Source organism: Bison bison, unplaced genomic scaffold (genome assembly GCF_000754665.1).
Source record: "Bison bison bison isolate TAMUID 2011002044 unplaced genomic scaffold, Bison_UMD1.0 scf7180017864327, whole genome shotgun sequence".
Lineage (NCBI taxonomy): Eukaryota > Metazoa > Chordata > Mammalia > Artiodactyla > Bovidae > Bison > Bison bison.
In genome coordinates, this window is record NW_011494899.1 from 2,054,929 (window position 1) to 2,080,081 (window position 25,153).

Sequence of the window (25,153 nt, forward strand, 5' to 3'; positions counted from 1 at the left end):
TTAAGTCCTACACAAATTTTTTGTTATTGCTTTATAAAGTAATACTTACTGAAATTTACCTATATTGATCATTATTCTTTCTTGCATTTCCATGTTCCCATCTGAGATCATTTTTCACTCAAGTTTAATGTAGGTCTAAAGATAATGTATTTTCTCAGTTTCAAGATACTTTGTCTTAAAATGTCTTTATTTCATCTTTAAAAAAAAATACCTTTAGGGATTCTCTGGTGGTTCACTGGTTAGGATTTGGTGCTTTCATTGCTAAGGCCTGACTTCAATTCCTGGTTGGAGAACTAAGATCTTACAAAGTGCATGGTGCAGCAAAAAAAAAAACCTTTTTCTGAGGGTAATTTACTTACCATAAAATTCATTAATTTAAAATGGTTGAATAGGCAAAGAATCCACCTGCAGTGCAGGGTTCAATCCCCTAGGTTGGGAAGATCCCCTGGAGGAGGAAATGGCAATCCACTCCAGTATTGTTGCCTGGAGAATACCTCAAGGACAGAGGAGCCTGGCAGATTATAGTCCAAAGAGTTGCAAAGAGTCAGACGTGACTTCACACACAGGCACAGCACAGTGTTCAGAGATGTGCAACCGTTGTCACAATCTTATTTTAAAATGTATTCATCACCCCAGAAAGAGCCGTTGTGCCTGTTGCAGTCACTCCCATTCTCTCATCCCAGGAAATCATTAATCTCCTATCTATACAGATTTCCTTTTTCTGATAAATAATATAAATGGAATCATACAGTCTGTGAGCTCTTGTGTCTGTCTTATTTCATTTAGTGTGTTTTAAAGGCCCATGTATGTTGCAGTGTGTGTCAGGAGTTCATTCTTGCTTATCACAGAATAGAATTCCATTGTATGGATGTAGCGCATCTTGACTATTCACCAGTTGATAGACATTTGGCTTATTTCCACTTTATGGCTATTATGCATAATGCTGCTGAACGTTTGTATACAAGTCTTTGTGTGGACATGTTTACATTTCTCTTGTGTATATAGAGTAGATTTACATTTTTGCATGGTAGATGTATGTTTTACTGTTTTCCAAAGTGGCTGCATGTCTTTACATTCCTGACTTGTATCTGAATCCCCATGTTCCACAATCCCTTGGGTCTGACCACCTCTGTTGCCTGTCTAATCCCTTGAATGTATTTGTCACTTCTACTGTAAAATCATAAGGGATTTGATTTAGGTCATACCTGAATGGCCTAGTGGTTTTTCCTACTTTCTTCAATTTAAGTCTGAATTTGGCAATAAGGAGTTCATGGTCTGAGTCACAATCAGCTCCTGGTCTTGTTTTTGCCGACTGTATAGAGCTTCTTCATCTTTGGCTTCAAAGAATATAATCAGTCTGATTTAGGTATTGACCATCTGGTGATGTCCATGTGTAAAGTCTTCTCTTATGTTGTTGGAAGAGAGGGTGTTTGCTATGACCAGTGCTTTCTCTTGGCAAAACTCTATTAGCCTTTGCCCTGCTTCATTCTGTACTCCAAGACCAAATTTGCCTGTTACTATAGTTATTTCTTGACTTGCTATGTTTGCACTCCAGTCCCCTATAATGAAAAGGACATCTTGTTTGGGTGTTAGTTCTAGAAGTTCTTGTAGGTCTTCATAGAACCGTTCAACTTCAGCTTCTTCAGCATTACTGGTTGGGGCATAGACTTGAATTACTGTGATATTGAATGGTTTGCCTTGGAAACGAACAGAGATCTTTCTGTCGTTTTTGAGATTGCATCCAAGTACTGTATTTTGGAGTCTTGTTGACTGGGATGGCTATTCCATTTCTTCTAAGGGATTCTTGCCCACAGTAGTAGATATAATGGTCATCTGATTTAAATTCACCCATTCCAGTCCATTTTATTTTGCTGATTCCTAAAATGTCAGTGTTCACTCTTGCCATCTGTTTGACCACTTCCAATTTGCCTTGATTCATGGACCTAACATTCCAGGTTCCTATGCAATATTGCTTTTTCCATCACTGGTCTCAGGATTCCCTTGGACTGCAAGGAGATCCAACCAGTCCATCCTAAAGGAAATCAGTCCTGAATATTCATTGGAAGGACTGATGCTGAAGCTGAAGCTCCAATACTTTGGCCACCTGATGTGAAGAGCTGACTTGTCTGAAAAACCCTGATGCTGGGAAAGATTGAAGGCGGGAGGAGAAGGGGACGACAGAGGATGAGATGGTTGGATGGCATCACCGACTCAATGGACATGAGTTTGAGTAAACTCTGGGAGTCGGTGATGGACAGGGAAGCCTGGTGTGTTGCAGTCCCCGGTGTTGCGAAGAGTTGGACACGACTGAGCGACTGAACTGAACTGTTGCCTGTCTGCTCAGTCACCATGGCCTGTGCTGGCTTTTGGCAGTAGCTGCAAGCCTAGACCTGTTCTTTTTTTGCGACTTTTATTTTTTTTAATTGAAGGATAATCGCTTTACAGAATTTTGTGGTTTTCTGTCATACATAAATAAGAATCAACCATAGGTACAGCCATGTCCCCTAGACCCATTCTTTGATCCCAGGTGTCCAGATCTGCTCTAAGGGGTACCTCCCTGCTTAGCGTTCATCACACCTAGTAGTTTCAAGCTGGAAATAGGAATGTCAGTCCTGTTTCGCCATTTAAAATGTTTATTATATGTGTTAAATAAGAATCCTTATGCATATTATACATATGTTTAGGCAGAGCCATACGTCTATATAAAATAGTGAAATATCTTTAATTTTTATACCTAACTTTTCCTGAGATATCCAGGAAAGATGCGTTTTTTGGGTAGCTATTCTTTAGGAGAATACAAAATTTGAAAGAGAATTAACTATTGAGTTTAAATGCCAAGTCAGCCTCCAGCTGTCCCTAGTCCGGGGACGGTCATAAAGCCAAATCAAAACAAAACTAAAATAGTTACTCCATCCTTCAGTCTGCAGTCCTTTCTAGAGAGATTTAGTGAACCCAAGTTGCTGTACCTTTATACCAGTATCTAATTTAGAATGACACTCTGTAGGTGTTGTTCAGTTGCTCAGTCATGTCCGACTCTTTGTAACCCCATGGACTGCGGCACGCCTGGCTCCTCTGTCCTTCACTATCTCCTGGAGTTTGCTCAAACTCATGTCCATTGAGTTGGTGATGCCATCCAACCATCTCATCTTCTGCTGCCCCTTCTCTTCCTGCCCTCAATCTTTCCCAGCATCAGGGTCTTTTCCAACGAGTCGGCTCTGCATATCAGGTGGCCAAAGTATTGAAGCTTCAGCATAAGTCCTTCTAATGAAGACTGAGGGTTGATTTCCTTTGGGATTGACTGGTTTGATCTCTTTGTTGTCCAAAGGACTCTCAAGAGTCTTCTCCAGCACAATTCGAAAGTATCAGTTCTTCGGTGCTCAACCTTCTTTTATGATCCAACTCTCACATGACTAGTGGAAAGACCATAGCTTTGACTATACGGATCTTTGTCAACAAAGTGATAGCTCTGCTTTTTAATATGTTGTCTAGGTTTGTCATAGTTTTCCTTCCAAGGAGCAAGTGTCTTTTAGCAGGATTCACACTAAAATGACTGAAGTCATGTTCATGAATTACACAGGAAATATTAATAGTTCATGAACTGATGATAGCTTTTATTTTATCGTTAAGTTTGGGTTTCATAAGCTAATTTTTACTGCTTGCTAAAATTCACTTTTAATAGGACTTAATAATTAGAATTGTCCCATTAGGAGCTTTGTTTTCTTATTCACATTGAATTTCCACATGTCTGTATGGCACTAGGTACAGAATAGGCATTCAGTATTTGAAAATGATTGAACAGTCTGCCTTTTCTCTCTTACTTTTTAATGTCCATTTATGTGTTGTCTGTGGCTACTTTTGTGCTACAACTGAGTTAAGTGTTGTGGCAGATGCAACTAGCTAGAAAGTTTACCACCTGGCTATTTTTTTGAAAACTTGCCAGCCCCCATTTTAGGTTATAGTGGTCAGAAAACTCTGTGGTTCTTGAAGGATATTTTTTGCTTCAAGAAACAGAATGCAATTCAAGCTTGGCTACTGACTTCTTTCAGAATTTTCTAGTGTCTGTTTTTTTCAGTTTTCAATTATGTTTTATTGTTTCTTTCTTTACCTGATTATTTTTATGCCCTGATTATTGCATATCAAAAATTTTAATAAAACTGTATTGACCAGTACTTTTCTTGGGACTTTGATTCTTTAGATTTCTCTTTGTCACAGAATTATCTTTTGTGTATTTTATTTTATTTTATTTTTAATAAGGGCTGACCCCTGCTCGACTTCCTAGCAGCTTTTCCATGGCTCTTAACAAGAGACGGTGGTGAGAAGGGCGCCTTCCTGAGCCTTGTGGAGCTGGGTATCCAGGCAGGAGAACACTCAGGATGAGCTTCTTCCATTCCCGACCTGCTCCCGCACAGAGAGGTGCCAGTGGCTGAGTGGACACCACCTGGAGATTCCCTTTTGTGTATTTTAATATTTGCCTCTTCCATTTATTCTAGTGTAGGTCTCCTGACAGGAAGTTCTGTTTTTCATTTGAATGTAACTTTCACTTTTGTTCTTGAAGAATAATTTTGCTAGATATAGAACTGAAATTTGGCTGCTGTTTTCTTTCAGTACCTTAAATATATACTTCTATGATCTTCCAGCTTCCATTATTTTTGTTAAGAATTCATTGTATGTTGAATTGTTGCTCCTTTAAATTCTCCTCAAAAAAAAAAAAAATTCTCCTCTCTGCCTCACTGTGGCTGTGTCTTAGCTTTTGCTACAGTTTTCAGCAGTTTTCCATTGTGTACTTAAATAGGGTTTTCTTTGGTATATTCTGTAGTGGGGCTACGGTGCCTTCAAATCTGCCATTTGTTTAGTCATTAATTTGATGACTAAGTAGTCATGGAAACCTACTAGCCAGTAATTTTGCACGTATTGCTTCTGTCCTAATCACTCTTTTCTTCTAGAGAACCTCTTTTCAGTTACATCTGATCTGTTGTTAAGGCCATTTATGGAGTTTGTCATGTCTGTTATTAAGTCTTTCAGTTATAAACTTTACATCTTAAATAGAATTACTAGTTCTTGGCCAAAATTGTCCATTTTTAAGTTTCTTTGATCATGTTAAAGATAGTTATTGCAAAATCTGTTTCCTTTTTTTAAAAAAAAATATGTAATTTTATTTATTTTTGGCAGTGCTGGGCTTTTCTCTGGTTGCAGAGAGCCTTGGGCTACTCTTCGTTTCAGTGTGTGGGCTTCTCATTGTGATGGCCTCTTTTGTTGAGGAGCAGGGGCTCTAGGGGACAGGGCTGCAGTCGTTGTGGCACGTGGGCTCAACTGTTGTGGTTCCTAGGTGCACAGGCCTAACTGCTCTGTGGCATGTGGGATCTTCCCAGACCAGGGATTGAACCTGTGTCTCCTGCATTGGCAGGCAGATTCTTTACCAGGGACGCCCCAAGATCTGTTTCTGATAACCCCTTTGTTTGGAAGTCTTGTGTGTTTCTATTATCTTTTTTTTGTTTTCTGTTTTCAATTATGTTTTGTTTCCTTCTATACCTGGTTATTTTTATGCCCTGATTTCATCACATATCAAATAATAATAAAAATGTATGGCCCAATATGATGCTATCTTCCTCTAGAGAGAACTTGTGGTTTTGGTAGGTGGCTCAGACGGTAACACAAGCTGGAATCAAGATTGCCGGGAGAAATATCAATAACCTCAGATATGCAGATGACACCACCCTTATGGCAGAAAGTGAAGAGGAACTCAAAAGCCTCTTGATGAAGGTGAAAGTGGAGAGTGAAAAAGTTGGCTTAAAGCTCAACATTCAGAAAACGAAGATCATGGCATCCGGTCCCATCACTTCATGGGAAATAGATGGGGAAACAGTGGAAACAGTGTCAGACTTTATTTTTCTGGGCTCCAAAATCACTGCAGATGGTGACTGCAGCCATGAAATTAAAAGATGCTTACTCCTTGGAGGGAAATTTATGACCAACCTAGATAGCATATTCAAAAGCAGAGACATTACTTTGCCAACAAAGTTTCGTCTAGTCAAGGCTATGGTTTTTCCTGTGGTCATGTATGGATATGAGAGTTGGACTGTGAAGAAGGCTGAGCGCCGAAGAATTGATGCTTTTGAACTGTGGTGTTGGAGAAGACTCTTGAGAGTCCCCTGGACTGCAAGGAGATCCAACCAGTCCGTTCTAAAGGAGATCAGCCCTGGGATTTCTTTGGAAGGAATGATGCTAAAGCTGAAACTCCAGTACTTTGGCCACCTCATGCGAAGAGTTGACTCATTGGAAAAGACTCTGATGCTGGGAGGGATTGGGGGAAAGAGGAGAAGGGGACGACAGAAGATGAGTTGGCTGATGGCATCACTGACTCGATGAACATGAGTCTGAGTGAACTCCGGGAGTTGGTGATGGACAGAGAGGCCTGGCGTGCTGTGATTCATGGGGTCGCAAAGAGTCGGACACGACTGAGTGACTGATCTGATCTGATCAGACGGTAAAGTGTCTGTCTAGAATGCGGGAGACCCAGGTTCAAGCCCTGGGTTGGGAATATCCCCTGGAGAAGGAAATGGCAATCCACTCCAGTACTATTGCCTGGAAAATCCCATGGACAGAGGGGCCTGGTAGGCTACAGTCTATGGGGTCACAAAGAGTCGGACACTAATGAGTGATTTCACAAGGGTATTAGCAGTCCTGGATTACATTAACTCAGATGGTTCAAAACTTGCCTTCAGTCTGTCTGTGGGAGGTACAGTTTCTGGCTAGTCATTACTTCTAGGCCAACCCAAAGCCCTGGGAAGTTATTCAGGTAGCACCTACTTGACGCCTCTCAATACCAATTGTTTCCTACTCTTGCCTGGAAAATCCCATGTACGGAGGAGCCTGGTAGGCTGCAGTCCATGGGGTTGCTAAGAGTCGGACACGACTGAGCGACTTCACTTTCACTTTTCACTTTCATGCATTGGAGAAGGAAATGGCAACCCACTTCAGTGTTCTTGCCTGGAGAATCCCAGGGACGGCGGGGCCTGGTGGGCTGCCGTCTATGGGGTCGCACAGAGTCGGACACGACTGAAACGGCAGTGTGAAAAAAAAAAAAAGCTCAGCTTCTCAGGCCCTTTGCTAGGTTTCTATAATCCACATGTTCCTAAGGAGCAAAAAATAGTCCCAAAATTCTGGTACAATTTTCTCAGTCTGTTTTCTCCTGGCTGTTGGTGCTGTAGTTCCTCAATGACTTAGTTCCTTGGGATTTCCTATGATCTGTATTTCTTAGTCCTGCATTTGTGCAAATAGATGTTGGACTGTGTAGTGGATGTTGGGCTGGACCGCCTAGAATCCTTTTCATGAACCTCTTTCCAGAGGTGCTGGCCTATGACTGCTCACAACTGAATTTTTCTCTGGAGATGGCTCTCAGCCTACGGCAGCTGCCTTGCTCGGGGAGACCGCTCATCCCTGTGGGCACCTAAACCAAATGACTGGCTGGTGTACAGGTAAAGGCTCAGTGACAGTTTAGGGCTTCCGGGAGGGTCATTTCAGCATTAGGGCTAGAGATTTGAATGGGACATCTGTGGAAAGTTCCTATCAGGTTCACCTTACCACCGCATAATTCTGTTCCCTGTTTATTACAGATGTTTCAGAGAGTACTCCCAGTTACCCTGTCACAGAGTTCTAGGGCACTCTGAGTCTTCACTTTTAATATAGTTGTATCATTGCTTTTTTGTTATATTTAACTTATACTGGAAGAGAGAAAGTTCTTTTAGGAGAAATAGAAAGTTTGGGTGAAGTAATACACTTTGTCTACTGACAGAGGCAGTTAAGATACATTTTGTCTTTTGCTTGAGGGTGCACATCCTTACTGTTTTACATTCTTTCCCTTTATTTATTGACATATAACATTAGTTTCAGATGTAAAACATAATGATTAATTTTGCATATATTGTGAAATTATTACCACAGTAAGTCCTAGTTAACATCATTCAACACAATTTTTATGATGAGAACTTTAAAAATTTACTCTTGCAACTTTCAAATATATAACACGGTGTTATGAACTATTGTCACCAAGCTGTATATCACATCCCCAGAACTTGATTTTGTAACTGGGAATTTATACCTTTGACCCACTTCACCCACTTCACCCACTCCCCACCTCTGGCAACAACCAGTGTCTTCTCTGTAGCTGAGCTTGAGTGGTAGTGTTTTGGTGTTTTTTTTTTTTAGATTCCACATAGAAGTGAAATCATACAGTTCAATATTTGTCTGTCTCTGACTTGACTTCACTGAACATAATGCCCTCAAGGGACATCCATGTCACGAACGGCAGGATTTCCTTCTTTTTTTTATGACTAGTTTGTGTGTGTGTATGTGTTTGTGTGTATACGTTTTCCTTATTCATCCACCCATAACATGTTTCTGTGTCTTGGCTATTGTACGTAACACTGCAGTGAACATTGGTGTTACATGTATCTGTTCGAGGTAAGTGTTTTCATTTTCTTTGGTTGAATACATAGATGTAGAATTTCTGGATCATTCATTACTGCTATTTTTAATTTTCTGAGTAGCTGCATCCATTTTCTGTAGTAGTTGTGCCAATTTACACTCCTTTTTCCCCAGATTCTTTGCCAAAACTTATTATTTCTGTTTTGATTAATAGTCATTCCAACAGGTATGAGGTGGTATCCAATTGTAGTTCTGATTTGCACTTACTGGATGATTAGTAATGTTGAATTTCTTTTCATGTACCTGTGGCTTCTGTATGTCTTTGGAAAACTATCTATTCAGATTCTCTGTCCATTTTTAAACTGGATTTTTTTTGCTCTTGAGTTGTATATGAGTTTTTGATATATTCTGGATCTTAGCTCCTTATCAAATATATAATTGCAAATATTTTCTCCCATTCTATAGATTGCCTTTTCATTGTTTGGTTTCATTTGCTGCATAGATGCTTTTTAGTTTGATGTAGTTCAACATATTTATTTTACTTTTGTTCCTTTTGCTTTTTTAACCAATGGCAAGGAAATTAGTGTGTAGGTTTCCAATAGTCATGTATGGATATGAGAGTTGTACTATAAAGAAATCTGAGTGCCCAAGAATGGATGCTTTTGAACTGTGGTGTTGGAGAAGACTCTAGAGAGTCCCTTGAACTGCAAGGAGATCCAACCATTCAATCCTAAAGGAAATCAGTCCTGAATATTCATTGGAAGGACTGATGCTGAAGCTGAAGCTCCAATACTTTGGCCACCTGATTGGAAGAACTGATTGATTTGAAAAGACCCTGATGCTGGGAAAGATTGAAGGCGGGAGGAGAAGGGGATGACAGAGGATGAGTTGGTTGGGTGGCATCACCAACTCGATGGACATGAGTTTGAGCAAGCTCCAGGAGTTGGTGATGGACAGGGAAGCCTGGTGTGCTGCAGTCCATGGGGTCACAAAACAGTCGGACACAACTGAGCAACTGAACTGAGAGGTTTATGGTCTCAGGTCTACTGGTCAGGTCTTAGAGTTAATTTTAATTTTTGTGTATAGTCCAGTGGTCCAGTAAGACAGTGGTCCAGTTTCCCAACAGCTTTTATAGAAGAGATTGCCCTTTCCCACTGTATGTTCTTGCTTTTTGTAAATTAACCACGTGTGGGTTTATTTCTGGGCTTAATATTCTATTCCATGGGGCTATGTATGTTTTTATGCCAGTATTTTGATTACTATAGCTTTGTAATATAGTTTGAAATCAAGAAGCATGTGCCTTTAGCTTTTTTCTCTCAAGATTTGACTATTTAGGATCTTTCCTGGTTCCCCACAAATTTTAGGATTATTTATTCAATTTTCATGAAAAGTGCCATTTGAATTTAAACAAGAGTTGCACCGAAGATGTAGACTGCTCTGGTTAGTTTATGCATTTCAGTAGTATTCATCTAATCCATGGGCACTGACTATCTTTCCACTTATTTGTGTCTTTGGTTTCTTTCCTCAGTGTCTTAGTTTTAAATGTATAGATTTTTTTACCTCCTTGGTTGAATTTATTCTTAGGTAGTTTATTCTTTTTAATGCAATTGTGAATGGGATCGCCTTAATTTTTTCTGATAGTTTGTTATTGGTGTATAGAACTGCAACAGACTTCTTCTGTGTATTGATTTTGTATCCTGCAACTTTACTGAATTTATTAGTTCTAAGTTTTTTGTTTTTTTTTTTTAGCATCTTTAGGGTTTTCTATACATGTTGTCTGTAAACAGTGATAATTTTACTACTTTCTGATTTGGATGCTTTTTATTTTTCCTGCTCTGGCTAAGGGTTACAATACTGCACTGAATAAAAGTGGTAAGTTGAGGGCATCCTTGTCTTCTTCCGGATCTTCAAGGAAAAGCTTTCAATTTTTCACCACTCAATATGTTAGCTGTGGGCTTGTCACATATGGCCTTTATGTTGAGGTACATTCCCTTTGTACCACTTTATCATAAATGGATGTTGAATTGTCAGGTGTGTGTGTGTGTTTTTTTTCATCTATTGAGATGATCCTGACTTTTTTGTTAATGTCTCATTAATTGATGTGGTGTCATATTAATTGATGTCATGTTGATGTGCTGTCATATTAGTTGAGGTGGCGTCATTGGTTGGTTTGAGGATGTTGAACCACTCCTGCATCCCTGAGATAAATCTTAACCACAGAGTATGATCCTTTTAATGTGTTGTTGAATTCAGTTTGCTAATACTTTGTAGATTTTTTGTATCTATATTCATAAGGGATATTAAAATTAGCCTTTAATTTTCTTGTGGCATCCTTACCTGGTTTTGGTATCAGGGTAATGCTGGCCTTCTAAAATGAGTTTGGAAGCATTCCCTTCTCTTACATTTTATGGAAGTCTGAGGACCAAAAGAACATTTCATGCAAAGATGGGCTCAAAAAAGGACAGAAATGGTATGGACCTAACAGAAGCAGAAGATATTAAGAAGAGATGGCAAGAATACACAGAAGAACTGTACAAAAAAGATCTTCATGACCCAGATAATCACGATGGTGTGATCACTGACCTAGAGCCAGACATCCTGCAATGTGAAGTCAAGTGGGCTTAGAAAGCATCACTACGAACAAAGCTAGTAGAGGTGATAGAATTCCAGTTGAGCTATTCCAAATCCTGAAAGTACTGCACTCAATATGCCAGCAAATTTGGAAAACTCAGCAGTGGCCACAGGACTGGAAAAGGTCAGTTTTCGTTCCAATCCCAAAGAAAGGCAATGCCAAAGAATGCTCAGACTACCGCACAATTGCACTCATCTCACACGCTAGTAATGCTCAAAATCCTCTAAGCCAGGCTTCAGCAATACGTGAACCGTGAACTTCCTGATGTTCAAGCTGGTTTTAGAAAAGGCAGAGGTACCAGAGATCAAATTGCCAACATCCACTGGATCACGGAAAAAGCAAGAGAGTTCCAGAAAAACATCTATTTCTGCTTTATTGACTATGCCAAAGCCTTTGACTGTGTGGATCACAATCAACTGTGGAAAATTCTGAAAGAGATGGGAATACCAGACCACCTGACCTGCCTCTTGAGAAACCTATATACAGGTCAGGAAGCAACAGTTAGAACTGGACATGGAACAACAGACTGGTTCCAAATAGGAAAAGGAGTACATCAAAGCTGTATATTGTCACCCTGTTTATTTAACTTATATACAGAGTACATCATGAGAAACGCTGGACTGGAAGAAACACAAGCTGGAATCAAGATTGCCAGGAGAAATATCAATAACCTCAGATATGCAGATGACACCACCCTTATGGCAGAAAGTGAAGAGGAACTCAAAAGCCTCTTGATGAAAGTGAAAGTGGAGAGTGAAAAAGTTGGCTTAAAGCTCAACATTCAGAAAACGAAGATTATGGCATCCGGTCCCATCACTTCATGGGAAATAGATGGGGAAACAGTGTCAGACTTTATTTTTCTGGGCTCCAAAATCACTGCAGATGGTGACTGCAGCCATGAAATTAAAAGACGCTTACTCCTTGGAAGGAAAGTTATGACCAACCTAGATAGCATATTCAAAAGCAGAGACATTACTTTGCCAACAAAGGTTCGTCTAGTCAAGGCTATGGTTTTTCATGTGGTCATGTATGGATGTGAGAGTTGGACTGTGAAGAAGGCTGAGCGCCGAAGAATTGATGCTTTTGAACTGTGGTGTTGGAGAAGATTCTTGAGAGTCCCTTGGATTGCAAGGAGATCCAACCAGTCCATTCTGAAGGAGACCAGCCCTGGGATTTCTTTGGAAGGAATGATGCTAAAGCTGAAACTCCAGTACTTTGGCCATCTCATGCGAAGAGTTGACTCATTGGAAAAGACTCTGATGCTGGGAGGGATTGGGGGCAAGAGGAGGGGACGACAGAGGATGATATGGCTGGATGGCATCACTGACTCGAGGGACGTGAGTCTCAGTGAACTCTGGGAGTTGGTGATGGACAGGGAGGCCTAGCGTGCTGCGATTCACGGGGTTGCAGAGTCGGACACGACTGAGCGACTGATCTGATCTGAGGATTGGTTTAAAATTTAACTTGTTTAGTATACATAATTCACCAGTGAAGCCATCTGGTCCTGGACTTCGGTGGGAGGTTTTTGATTAGTGATTCAACATTCTTACTAGTAATTGGTATGTTCAGATTTTCTATTTCTTCATGATTCAGTCTTGGTATTTGTTGGTACACAGTTGCTCATAGAAGTCTCTTATTAACCTGTGTATTTCTGGGGTATCAAGGTATATAACATTTTCCCTTCAGTTCTAAGTCCTTATCTCTTTTTTCCTTACTGAGTCAATAAAGGTTGGTCAGTTTTACCTTTCCAAGAAAACAGCTCTTGGTTTCATTTTTTTATATTTTTTCTATTGTTTTTTTGGTCTCTATTTCCTTTCCCATGTTGACCTTTTCCCTTCCTTTTACTAAGTTTGGGCTTTTTTTTTTTTTCTAGTTCCTTGAGATGTAAAGTGAGGTGGTTTGAAATTTTTTTTCTTGATTGTAGGCATTTATTGCTAGGAACTTTCCTTAACTACTCTTGCTGTAGCCCATAAATTATGATATGTTGTATTTTCATTTTCATTGCTCGATTTCTTCTGACACATTAGTTGTTTAATCTCCACATTTGTAAAATTTTCCAATTTTTTTCTTGTAACTGATTTCAATGTTTTATAAGATTTTAAATTTATTGACTTGTTTTTGTGGTGTAACATCCTATGATCTGTGTATTCTGTTGCTTTTGGATGGAATATTCTATGTATTATCTGAGTCCATTTGGTCTAATGAGTCTCTTACCATTTGCTTTATTTACAAATATTATATCCACTTGTGGACTGAGCCCTTTATCACTATATCTCTTTTGTTTGGTAACAATACCATGCTGTGGACAGAAAAGGCATGCCACCTATAGACGAGCAGCACTAAGACTTCTAAACCTGAGCATTGACTGGAGAACAGTTGGTCAGGAAAAGTGTAGTCCCCCATGGACCTACCTCTATTCATGGTCTACTCTGGATTCTTGGCCTGATCACCACCTTCCCAAGGCCTAGGTTTACCCAACTCTTAAGATTACAGGATTTTCTCCTTTTAAAATTCCATGAAGTATTACTTATTTTACATCCTAGACTACCTGTGACAGATGGCACATTTAAGGAATGAATTTCTAAAAACCTTTTTATTATTCCTTTCAAGAATGCAAGTGGAGCCCTGTATACCACACGCTTGAAAGCTAAGCACAAAGACCAGCCCCGTTTGTGCTGCCACCATAGCTGCAAGGAGGAATGTCGGGCAGTTTTGGTTCCGTCATTTTGATGGCTGCAGCTACACAGGGAGCATCTTTAGGCCAGCTTTTAAAAACTGAGTTAGGATAAATAAAACAGGAAAACTGTATGATCTTCATTAAGACTCCATTGGTGTTTCTGAGCTCCTGTTCCCAAAGGGGCCACTAATAGACGAAGTTCTTGCATTGCCGAGAACAAGCCTCTCTCGTCTTCCAAATGCTTCATTTACTAAAACATAAAATAAATGGTTAAGCAACTACCAGATCAGAAAATTGAGAACCTATAATATAAAAAAAAGAGACTAAAATGCAGAAATGAACAATGAGGTTCTCTGCCCTGTGGTGGGAGATTTTGTTTTGAAAAACATGTTTAGCGCTTTATAAATAGGAAAGTAACCAACTCAAAGTCTAAAATGTTCTGAATGAGATTAACTGTTTTATACTGGTCTATTTTTTTTTATACTTTACTTTTTTTTACCTTGTGCTAGATTTATTGAATCCACCTTGATAACAAATGCCCAATCCCTCATGACAGTGACTCTGTCTTTTCCTTATTATACTTATTTCTGATTATTTCCTGCCTTCATCTTTCTCTGTATCATGACCACAATAGAACTGTTTTGGATTTGGGACTTGTTTTCTTCAGGGAATTGAAGATTCAGGAATCAGAGTGGGGCTACAGCATTCCAAATTACATCAAAGTAATAGAAGGGAACCTGGCCCCTTCAGGAAAGCTGGATTTTGGGAATATGGGAGGGGAGATCATGCTATATACCCTTCCAGCTTTCCAATAAAATCTTTCACTTTTAAAATTCAAATTTTGTCATAGATATTTTAAAATTAAAGTATGAAGACAAGCTTATTTGTGAATATGAACATTTCCAAATTACAATTTGATCTTGTCTGTTTCCTAAGCTGACTGTACTGGACGATGAACACTGGATCTGCCTTTGCTATCTCCTTGATGTATTCAAGCTACACATTCTATGTTAGCTCCTACAGAACTTATCCAGAAAAAGCAGAAAATGAAGATTCTTACCTGAAGAGACTGTGCTTATATCCCAGACCCGAAGCCCTTCCTTCTGACCTCCAAAAGCATAAATAAATGGCAAATCAGGGCAACAGGAAGAACAGAAGAGAACTCCCTGAGAAGAGAACACAAAGTCAGTGATTTCAGTCTTCCCAGAAAGTGCTAATCTCGATTTCCTACTCCTGTCGATTCCCTACTGCTGTCTACAAGACCCTACGATTGAATGTCACTGAAAACCAACCCACCAGAATCTCCTTCGGGGCGCCTGTAAAGGTACTTCACAGTCAAGTTGGCGGGATTATCTCTGTGAGAATGGGTGCAGTTCTGACCACTCAGGCTCACATCGCTATTATCATCTAACAGGGATTTCCTACTAAATCTAATCTGCTTAATACTCCCAGAAACTAATTCTCCTTTTTAAGTTATAATGCTATAGTACAATCATTTAAAAGTTTAATGTTTTATTTTTTATTACTAGATAATAAAAAGTAATTTTTTGTTACTAGATAACACATGCATCATAGCCTTTCCCTTCTCCAGGGGATCTTCCCAACTCAGGGACTGAACCCAGGTCTCCGGCATTGCAGGCAGATTTTTTACCAGCTGAGCCACAAGGGAAGCCCAAGAAGACTGGAATGGCTAGCCTATCCCTTCTCCAGGGAATCTTCCTGATCCAGAAATCGAACCAGGGTCTCCTGCATTGCAAGCAGATTCTTTACCAACTGAGCTGTGAGGGAAGCCTACATGCATCATAGAAAATATAAACAAGAAGTATAAAAATAACTGAGATAATCAGCTGTTCATGTTTTGGGATAGGGTCTTCTAGATTTACATATAAGCATTCAACACTTAAGTACTTAAAATATATGCATCGGATACTACTATAAAAACTGCTCTGTAGGGTGGGGAGGGACGTTCAGGATCGGGGGGCATGTATACCTATGGCCAATTCATACTGATATACGGCAAAAACCATCACAATATTGTAAAGTAATTATCCTCCAATTAAGATAAATACTTGAAAAAAATGCTTTACAAAACTAGCTACCCACATTTTAAAATACAAACATTCATGTATACAGTTTTAAACAGCTGTATAGTGTTCTATGTCTACAGTTGAATTTTTATGATGCCTGGTATACACTATATGTTCAATAAATATTTGATGAATTGTTGAATTCTAATCATTTCTAAAACTTTTACTACTATGTAGTAATTTCAGTATAGTAAGAACTATTTAAATAGTTATACAAAGATGTAGGTGATAAACTGACCTCAACAGCTGTGGTACCCAAAAGGTTCATGATTTTCAGAGATGGGCTTGATTTTAAGGTTAAAAAACTGGAGCATACAGTTACCAGCAGGGAATGGGGGCGGGGGTGGGAGTTAGGAAGTGACGTGCACACTGCTGTATTTAAATGGATAACCAACAAGGACCTACTGTAATGCACAGGGAAGTCAGCTTAATATTATGTAACAATCTTAATGGGAAAATAACTTGAAAAAGAATAGATACATGTGTAAGTATAACTGAATCACTTTGCTGACACCCGCAATAACATTGTTCATCAACCATACTCCAATGTAAAGTTGATAAAAAAAATTGTAGCCATTCCACTTCTGTCCTAGAAGACCACCTCCTCCTCATCCTGGTTTTCCACAAGCATTTGTTAATCATGAAAGTTGGAAAAGGAAGCAGACAGTCATTGATTTCTCCCCAAACTGCCCTAAATTAGAAAACTTCCAGAAGTTGACTAAGCCCCAGATTAACTTGCCAACAAATCCATATTCTTTTGTGCAGGGATTCCTAGAGAAAAACAATAGATCAGAAACAGAAAGAACCAAGATGCCCACAAGTATTCTTACCATTTTCATATCCCGAGAGTGAACCAGACTTGGCCTGTCTCCTAATATGTCCCAGATCTTCACATACTTGTCTGCTGATGCAGTCACAAGACAGCCCTTGATTTGACTGCTTAGATCAAGACCTAGAGGAAGATAAGACTTGTTCAGGGACTCTCACTTTGAAATAAATTTACTTCATCATAGGTTAATAGAAATGAAAGAAACCATATTCTTGCTCACCAGAAATCTCATCATTGTGTGCGTTAAGTGTAAAAATTGGCTTATCTGAACGTGCATCCAAATTATATACAAAGCCATCATCTGTACTGGCCTGGAAAGAGTAAAAGAGCACAGCAATGTTACATGACAATAAAATTTAGCAATGGGTAAATAGTATAAATCCTTGTGAAAATCATCTATGGATCTGACATACCTGAGACACTTATTAAAAATTAACATGGACATAAAGAATTCACTTGTGGAACACTGAGTTGGCTCTTACAAGGACTAGTTTAGCTGACATGTCTATTAGGCAGTTGGATATGAGTATGGAGCAATGGTAGTTGATACAGACTGGGGTCAGAAATATGGCGGCACAGAGGCAGAAGTTACATCCATGAGAAGAGAAGGGATTTGCTCTGTGAGTGCAGAATTTAGAGCACCGTGTTAAGGACAGAGACCTGGAGAGCACACCACTTAGGGTAAAGGCTGAGGAGGAGCTCACAGAAGTCAGAATCAAAGAGGGAGGAGAAAATAACAACCCAAGGAAGCAGGGCTTCTAAAGAAAGTAACAATGCTGTCAGTATTTTGGCAAAGAGGTTTAATTAGAAAAGGACTGAAAGGCAGATTACAGTTCCACTTTCAAGAAAGGAAGAGAAAACTTTGAAGGGAGTAAGAGACAGACCTGGTCTCTGATGGGAGACAGACTTGAGCCTATATACAGGCCAAGGGCAAGAGTCAGGCAAGAGTGGCAAAAAAAGGGACAACTGATGCAGTTTTATAGGTGGGGCTATAATGGGCACAAAAAAGGAAAAGGAGGGGCATTTCATCTTTTGAGACTTGAGGAATGGAGTATACCATTTATTTTGATTACTTTCCATTTCCTTAAATATTTGTGATTTAAGGACCGATAACCATTTGGCAGCACATAAGCTAGGAAATGTGCGCGCCTGCCTGCTGAAAGCCAGCATTCAAATGTAACTGGGACTTCGCTTGAGAGAACTGCAAGATGGAATCTGGCTTGAGGTGGCTCAGGCTGGGAACTGCATGTGCCTCTGCACAAGGTTGAGATGATATGCCCCCAGAATTACAACTGCAGGAACCTTACTGAAACTTCACATATTCAAAGAAAGCTTTTTTTTTTTCCCCCCCAAAGAATTCTGTCCCTCTTTTACAAAGCACTAGATATTTGCTTTAGGAAAATTAGGAAATACATGATACCTTCTCTTCTGGATAAAAGCTGGGATTTTATTTTTCCATGAACTTAAATATCAGTGGCATCTTTGGATGCAACATGGAAAACTGTTCTCCTGCAGATATTATGGGTATTCATAAAATGATCATAAACTTTCTTCCCATCTGGGAGACAGTGGTACATTAGTAAGTAAGTGTTAAGTCACTCAGTCGTTTCTGACTCTTTGTGACCCTATGGACTATAGCCCACCAGGCTTCTCTGTCCATGGAATTCTCCAGGCAAGAATACTGGAGTGGGTTGCCATTTCCTTCTCCACGGGATCTTCCCAACTCAGGAATCGAACCTGGGTTTCCTACACTGCAGGCAAATTCTTTACTGTCTGGACCACCAGAGAAGGTATATTAAGTGCTATATTAATTAAACATGTTAGCATTAGCATCACTGGAGCTCCATTTAAGTAGTAATATTTAAATAAAGGAAAATTTTCTTCAACTGATTTAATCACTGGAAACAAAATGAATTTTTGTGATTTTAGTACTGATAACCATGTTAGCAAATAACCTAGAAAATATGTGTGCCTGCTTAGTATTTGTCATGCTATTACAAAATAATTTTACAATGATCAACTAATTATTACAACCAAAAAATGTGGCATGCTTTGGAATGGTTGGAAATTAGCAAAATTATTTACATGTTTACCATTTTTTTTTGTGGTAAATTCACTGTTCTCTTGTTAAAGGGATCTTTAAAAAAAAAAAATAAACCCCAAATGCAAATACTTCACACTGCTGATATAGAAAAAGCTTTTCTATAATGGAAGTAAAGAAAATAAGTGATTAATAATCTATTAAACAGTAATATGCGTATTCTTACCAAAAAATGACAAGGTGAAAAGTGATTCCAAGTCACTCTCTCAATCTGCCCACTGAAACGCCACATTCGATGGCTCTCCTCCGGACTCCGGCAGTCATACAGAGCCACGGACCTGGGCGTGTTCAGGCAAAGTTAGGAGTTCAATAAACACCACCATGAAATCAAGATCCAATTATTTACAGCCTATTTTAAGGTTCTAAAAGAACAGATGAATTGATTTTTACTAATTGGTGAACTCTGGTCCTGTCACTTGAAGACACTGGTGGCTCCGGATGTCACAGTGGCTTTGACCTCCCCCAGATTGAATCCTCTACTTTCAAGATGAATCGTCCCTATTTCCCAAAGAACAGGACAATTTCTAATTTGTCGTTCCTCAATACTGCTCAGAGCCAGTCTTAGCCACATTTACTTTTTACAAGCAGGTTACCGTGTTGGGGGAACAGATGAATGAAGTGAAGTGAAAGTTGCTCAGTCGTGTCCAACTCTTTGCGACCCCATGGACTATACAGTCCATGGAATTCTCTAGGCCAGAATACTGAACTAGGTAGCCTTTCCCTTCTCCATGGGATCTTCCCAACTCAGGGGTCGAACCCCAGGCTCCCGCATTGTAGGCAGATTCTTTACCAGCTGAGCCACAAGGGAAGCCCAAGAAAACTGGAGTGGGTAGCCTATCCCTTCTCCAGTGGATCTTCCCAACCCAGGAATCAAACCAGGGTCTCCTGCATTGCAGGTGGATTCTTTACCAACTTAGCTATCAGGAAAGCCAGGTAACACGTCTCAATCACATTTACTCTCTACAAGCAGGTTACTGTGTTGGGGGAACAGATGAATAGTCTTGTGTAGTTTTGCATGAATCCCAACTACAAAAGGACAAGGATACAAAATAAAAGACCGCATCTTAGTTTCTGTGTTTACTAGCTACCTCTCCCATCTCCAATCTGTAAAGAGCACACACATGATTTGGAAACCCCCTGTGATGACTGCAGTGGTCCAGGTCTTCATCTCTCCCCACATCCATGCCCTCTGTCAGTGATCTAGGAGTTCCTCCCCTAAAGGCAGATCTCATTTTCTACTCCGTGTGATGTCTGTTTCGGCCTACAGTAAGACAGATATGTAGTAGGTCTGAGCCCATGTCTAAGAGGCCTTGGTGTCTCTGCTTGTACTCCTGACCTTGCTGTGGCAATGTATGTGGACTAGCCTGCTAGTTTTAAAAGGATGTAAAACAGGACAATCTCTGGGCCTAAACACGTCAAGATTAGTAGAGCTATCAGTTGAATCTAGCCTCGATTAGTTCAATCTTGCAGAAGTCAAGAAGCAAATATTCATTGCTTAAGACACTGAATTTTGAGATGGCTTGCTTCAGAGCAATGTCTAACTCACACACCCTCTAAAAATTGAAGGAGTAGTTGGGAATTACAACAGAACCATATTCCCCTGCAGACCGAGAGGATCAAGCTGAAAGGACATATAAGTACTACTAAAGATTTAAACACATAAAAGCCATAGTAATAAATTCTATCTGTTTCCAGTTTTTTAGGGAATCTCCGCACTGTTCTCCATAGTGGCTGTACTAGTTTGCATTCCCACCAACAGTGCAAGAGAGTTCCCTTCTCTCCACACCCTCTCCATCATTTATTGCTTGTAGACTTTTGGATCGCAGCCATTCTGACTGGCGTGAAATGGTACCTCATAGTGGTTTTGATTTGCATTTCTCTGATAATGAGTGATGTTGAGCATCTTTTCATGTGTTTGTTAGCCATCTGTATGTCTTCTTTGGAGAAATGTCTATTTAGTTCTTTGGCCCATTTTTTGATTGGGTCGTTTATTTTTCTGGAGTTGAGGTGTAGGAGTTGCTTGTATATTTTTGAGATTAGTTGTTTGTCCGTTGCTTCATTTGCTATTATTTTCTCCCATTCTGAAGGCTGCCTTTTCACCTTGCTAATAGTTTCCTTTGTTGTGCAGAAGCTTTTAAGTTTAATTAGGTCCCATTTGTTTATTTTTGCTTTTATTTCCAATATTCTGGGAGGTGGGTCATAGAGGATCCTGCTGTGATGTATGTCGGAGAGTGTTTTGCCTATGTTCTCCCCTAGGAGTTTTAGAACTGCCTTATGATCCAGCAATCCCACTGCTGGGCATACACACTGAGGAAACCAGAAGGGAAAGAGATACGTGTACCCCAATGTTCATCGCAGCACTGTTTATAATAGCCAGGACATGGAAGCAACCTAGATGCCCATCAGCAGATGAATGGATAAGAAAGCTGTGGTACATATACACAATGGAGTATTACTCAGCCATTAAAAAGAATATATTTGAATCAGTTCTAATGAGATGGATGAAACTGGAACCTATTATTCAGAGTGAAGTAAGCCAGAAAGAAAAACACCAATACAGTATACTAAGGCATATATGTGGAATTTAGAAAGATGGTAACAATAACCCTGTGTACGAGACAGCAAAAGAGACACTGATGTATAGCTCAGTCTTATGGACTCTGTGGGAGAGGGAGAGGGTGGGGAGATTTGGGAGAATAGCATTGAAACATGTATAATATCATGTATGAAACGAGTCGCCAGTCCAGGTTCGTGCACGGTACTGGATGCTTGGGGCTGGTGCACTGGGACGACCCAGAGGGAGGGGAGGAGAGGGAGGAGGGAAGAGGGTTCAGGATGGGGAATGCGGGTATACCTGTGGCGGATTCATTTCGATATTTGGCAAAACTAATACAATATTGTAAAGTTTAAAAATAAAATTAAATTAAAAAAAAAAAGCAAAAGTAAATTCTATCTGAACACTCAGTGATACTTTCTGAATTAGTTCAAGAGGAAAAGAAAAAAGACAACAATTAATTCCTAAAATGCTTTCTTACTTATCATATGATCCAGAAATCAGAGTCTGTGCTTCAAATGGGTGAAACTGGAGAGTCTGGACCTAAGAGGAAGAAACATAAATTAATAGATAAATGTTTGTTTGGTTTTGGTAAAACTGCCTAATACATGATGGGAATCAACTTAGCAGTGTTCCTACAAATTCTTTCCTTTGAAATGTATTATATGAAGAAGCATAAATGTATTACATAATTAAAAGGACAAAACATACTTCTAAATAAAGGCTGATACTTAAAAGACCCAATGCAGCATTCCCCAAATTGTGCTAGGCAGAATACATATGTCCCTCAGATGTTAAAGTATAGTCAGAAGAAATAGGGGAGTGGTCAAACTTACTGGGCAACGCTACACGTTCTCAAAGTTTCACAACATGCATTAATTAGCACATTAGATTCCTGGGTTCTGCGGTATCATCCGTTAAAATTCTTTAACTCCATTAAGTGACTGAAACCCGTCATCCCTTTCTAGGAGCCTCTGTAAAAATGCTGTAAAGCACTGATGTTCCTAGTCACTTTACCTTTCTGCATCTATTTCTGCAAAGCTCAAGAGGATCATAATTATAACTATCGCAAAAGGCCCTGTGAAGATCCAGTGGGCTAGCACATCAAAGCACTGTGTAATTCACAAAAAGTCATATATAAATGTTTGGGATCATTTGTTGTACTTCATACACGTCCCAGCTTTTTTAGAATGCCCTTTATCCACGAAATCACCATACCTTGTCTGTGTGAACGGCAAGGCTAGCTGCTGGCTTCCCCAAGGACATATCCCACAGAATAACAGTGTTATCAGCTGATGCACTGGCCAGCACATTTCTGAGAAAGGGAGGAAACAAATCAGGTAATCTTTTAAAAATCAAGAGCATTACATGTAAGAATTCTGCTTATAACTCTACCAAAAAATAAAATACCTAGGAGTAAACTTAACAAAAGAAATGCAAGATTTTCAATATTCTGAGAGGTTACCCAGAGGTTCCAATTTGCAGCTAAGTTTGGGAAATACTAACCTAAACAACATTCTCAAGTCCATTTGCCCAAACAATTGTAACTCTGTAGAGGTCCAAACACAAATGAGAAGACAGGACATCCTTCAGTAAGCTAGCACTCTGGGACCTTCCTAAGAATGCTCAAATTATGAAGTGTCCAGTGTAACAGAAATGCTTTTAAAAAGCTGTCTTGGGTATTCAAGTTTGTCCTTCCCCTCTAAGTAAGTTGTACTCAATGCTTACCTTCCTTGCCTCAATAGCCCCCCAAACCAACTGTATTGTTAGGAAAATGGCCCTTTTGAGATAATAAGTATAAAAAAATACATGGATGACATGCAAAAGAATTAAGTTGAACTCTTACCTTACAGAGTATACAAAAATTAACTCAAAATATATCAAAGACTTAAACCTAAGAGCTAAAACTATAAAACTTTAAGGGGAAAATCTTCGTGACAGTGGATTTGCCAATGATTCCTTTGCTGTTACACTAAAAGCATAAGCAACAAAAGTGAAAATGAACTGCACCACTCAAAGTGAAAAACTTCTGTGCTTTGAAGGACACGTAACAGAGTTAAAGTCAATCCACTGAATGGGGGAAAATACTGCCAAATCACAAATCTCGTAAGAGATTAATTTTCAGAATATATAAAGAACTCCTACAACTTAACAGCAAAGGGGATCTTCCCAACTTAGTGATCTAACCTGGGTCCCCTGCATTGCAGGTGGATTCCTTACCATCTGAGCCACCAAGGAAACCACATTTCATTCATTTATGACAGCAAAAAACCAAACAACTAAAAAAATGGACAGAAGGATTTGGATAGACATTTCCCCAAAGAAGGTATACAATGGCCAACAAGTACTTGAAAAGGTGACTGACATCACTAGTCACCAGGGAAATGCAACTCAAAGCTACAGTGAGGTACCACTTCACACCAGTTAGGATGGCTACTACGAAGACAACAATAACGAAAACAGCAAGTATCAAGTGTTCAAAAGGATGTGGAGAAACTGGAGCCCTTGTGCACTGCTGGTTAGAAGGTAAATGGTGCAACTGCTGTAGAAAACAGTATGGTGGTTTTTCAAGAAGTTAAATTTAGAAATACCATCAGCTCCAGCAATTTTAGCTGTATATTGAAAAGAACTCAAAGGAGGGACTCCAACAGATACATGTAAACCCATGTTATTATATGTACGTGAATAACACCAGCATTATTCACAAGAGCCAAGAAGTGGAAACAGACCAGGTGTCCATTCAGTTTAGTTCAGTCACTCAGTCGTGTCCGACTCTTTGCGACCCCATCGCCAGGCCTCCAGGTCCATCACCAACTCCCGGAGTTCACTCAAACTCACCTCCATCGAGTCTGTGATGTCATCCAACCATCTCATCCTCTGTCGTCCCCTTCTCCTCCTGCCCCCAATCCCTCCCAGCATCAGAGTCTTTTCCAATGAGTCAACTCTTCACATGAGGTGGCCAAAGTATTGGAGCTTCAGCATCAGTCCTTCCAATGAACAACCAGGACTGATCTCCTTCAGAATGGACTGGTTGGATCTCCTTGCAGTCCAAGGGACTCTCAAGAGTCTTCTCCAACACCACAGTTTAAAAGCATCAATTCTTCAATGCTCAGCTTTCTTCACAGTCCAACTCTCACATCCATACACAACCACTAGAAAAACCATAGCCTTGACTAGATGGACCTTTGTTGGCAAAGTAATGTCTCTGCTTTGCAATATGCTATCTAGGTTGGTCATAACTTTCCTTCCAAGTAGTAAGTGTCTTTTAATTTCATGGCTGCAGTCACCATCTTCAGTGATTTTGGAGCCCCAAAAAATAAAGTCTGACACTGTTTCCACGGTTTCTCCATCTATTTCCCATGAAGTGATGGGGCCAGATGCCATAATCTTCGTTTCTTTGTTACTCTCCTTTTTCACTTTCATCAAGAGGCTTTTTAGTTCCTCTTCACTTTCTGCCATAAGGGTGGTGTCATTTGCATATGTGAGGTTATTGATATTTCTCCCGGCAATCTTGATTCCAGCTTGTGCTTCTTCCAGCCCAGCGTTTCTCATGATGTACTCTGCATATAAGTTAAACAGGCAGGGTGACAGTATACAGCTTTGACGTACTCCTTTTCCTATTTGGAACCAGTTTGTTGTTCCATGTCCAGTTCTAACTGTTGCTTCCTGACCTGCGTACAAATTTCTCAAGAGGCAAGTCAGGTGGTCTGGTATTCCCATCTCTTTCAGAATTTTCCACAGTTGATTGTGATCCACACAGTCAAAGGCTTTGGCATAGTCAATAAAGCAGAAATAGACGTTTTTCTGGAACTCTCTTGCTTTTTCCATGATCTAGCGGATGTTGGCAAT

At 39.7% G+C, this 25,153-nt stretch overlaps 1 protein-coding gene across 1 annotated transcript in view; it reads right to left on the reverse strand.

Moving 5' to 3' along the window:
* Positions 1-13,630: 13,630 nt before the first annotated feature.
* The window catches only part of PWP1 (PWP1 homolog (S. cerevisiae)), a 20,499-nt gene continuing 8,976 nt past the window's right edge, over positions 13,631-25,153 (reverse strand). Inside the window, exons 9-15 of the mRNA XM_010853369.1 lie at positions 22,523-22,619; positions 21,786-21,847; positions 18,917-19,028; positions 16,870-16,960; positions 16,651-16,772; positions 14,794-14,899; positions 13,631-13,983 (exon numbers count right to left, since the gene is read on the reverse strand). Coding sequence (XP_010851671.1) covers positions 13,874-13,983; positions 14,794-14,899; positions 16,651-16,772; positions 16,870-16,960; positions 18,917-19,028; positions 21,786-21,847; positions 22,523-22,619 — 700 coding nt within the window. The 3' untranslated portion in view covers positions 13,631-13,873. The remainder of the gene's footprint in view (positions 13,984-14,793; positions 14,900-16,650; positions 16,773-16,869; positions 16,961-18,916; positions 19,029-21,785; positions 21,848-22,522; positions 22,620-25,153) is intronic.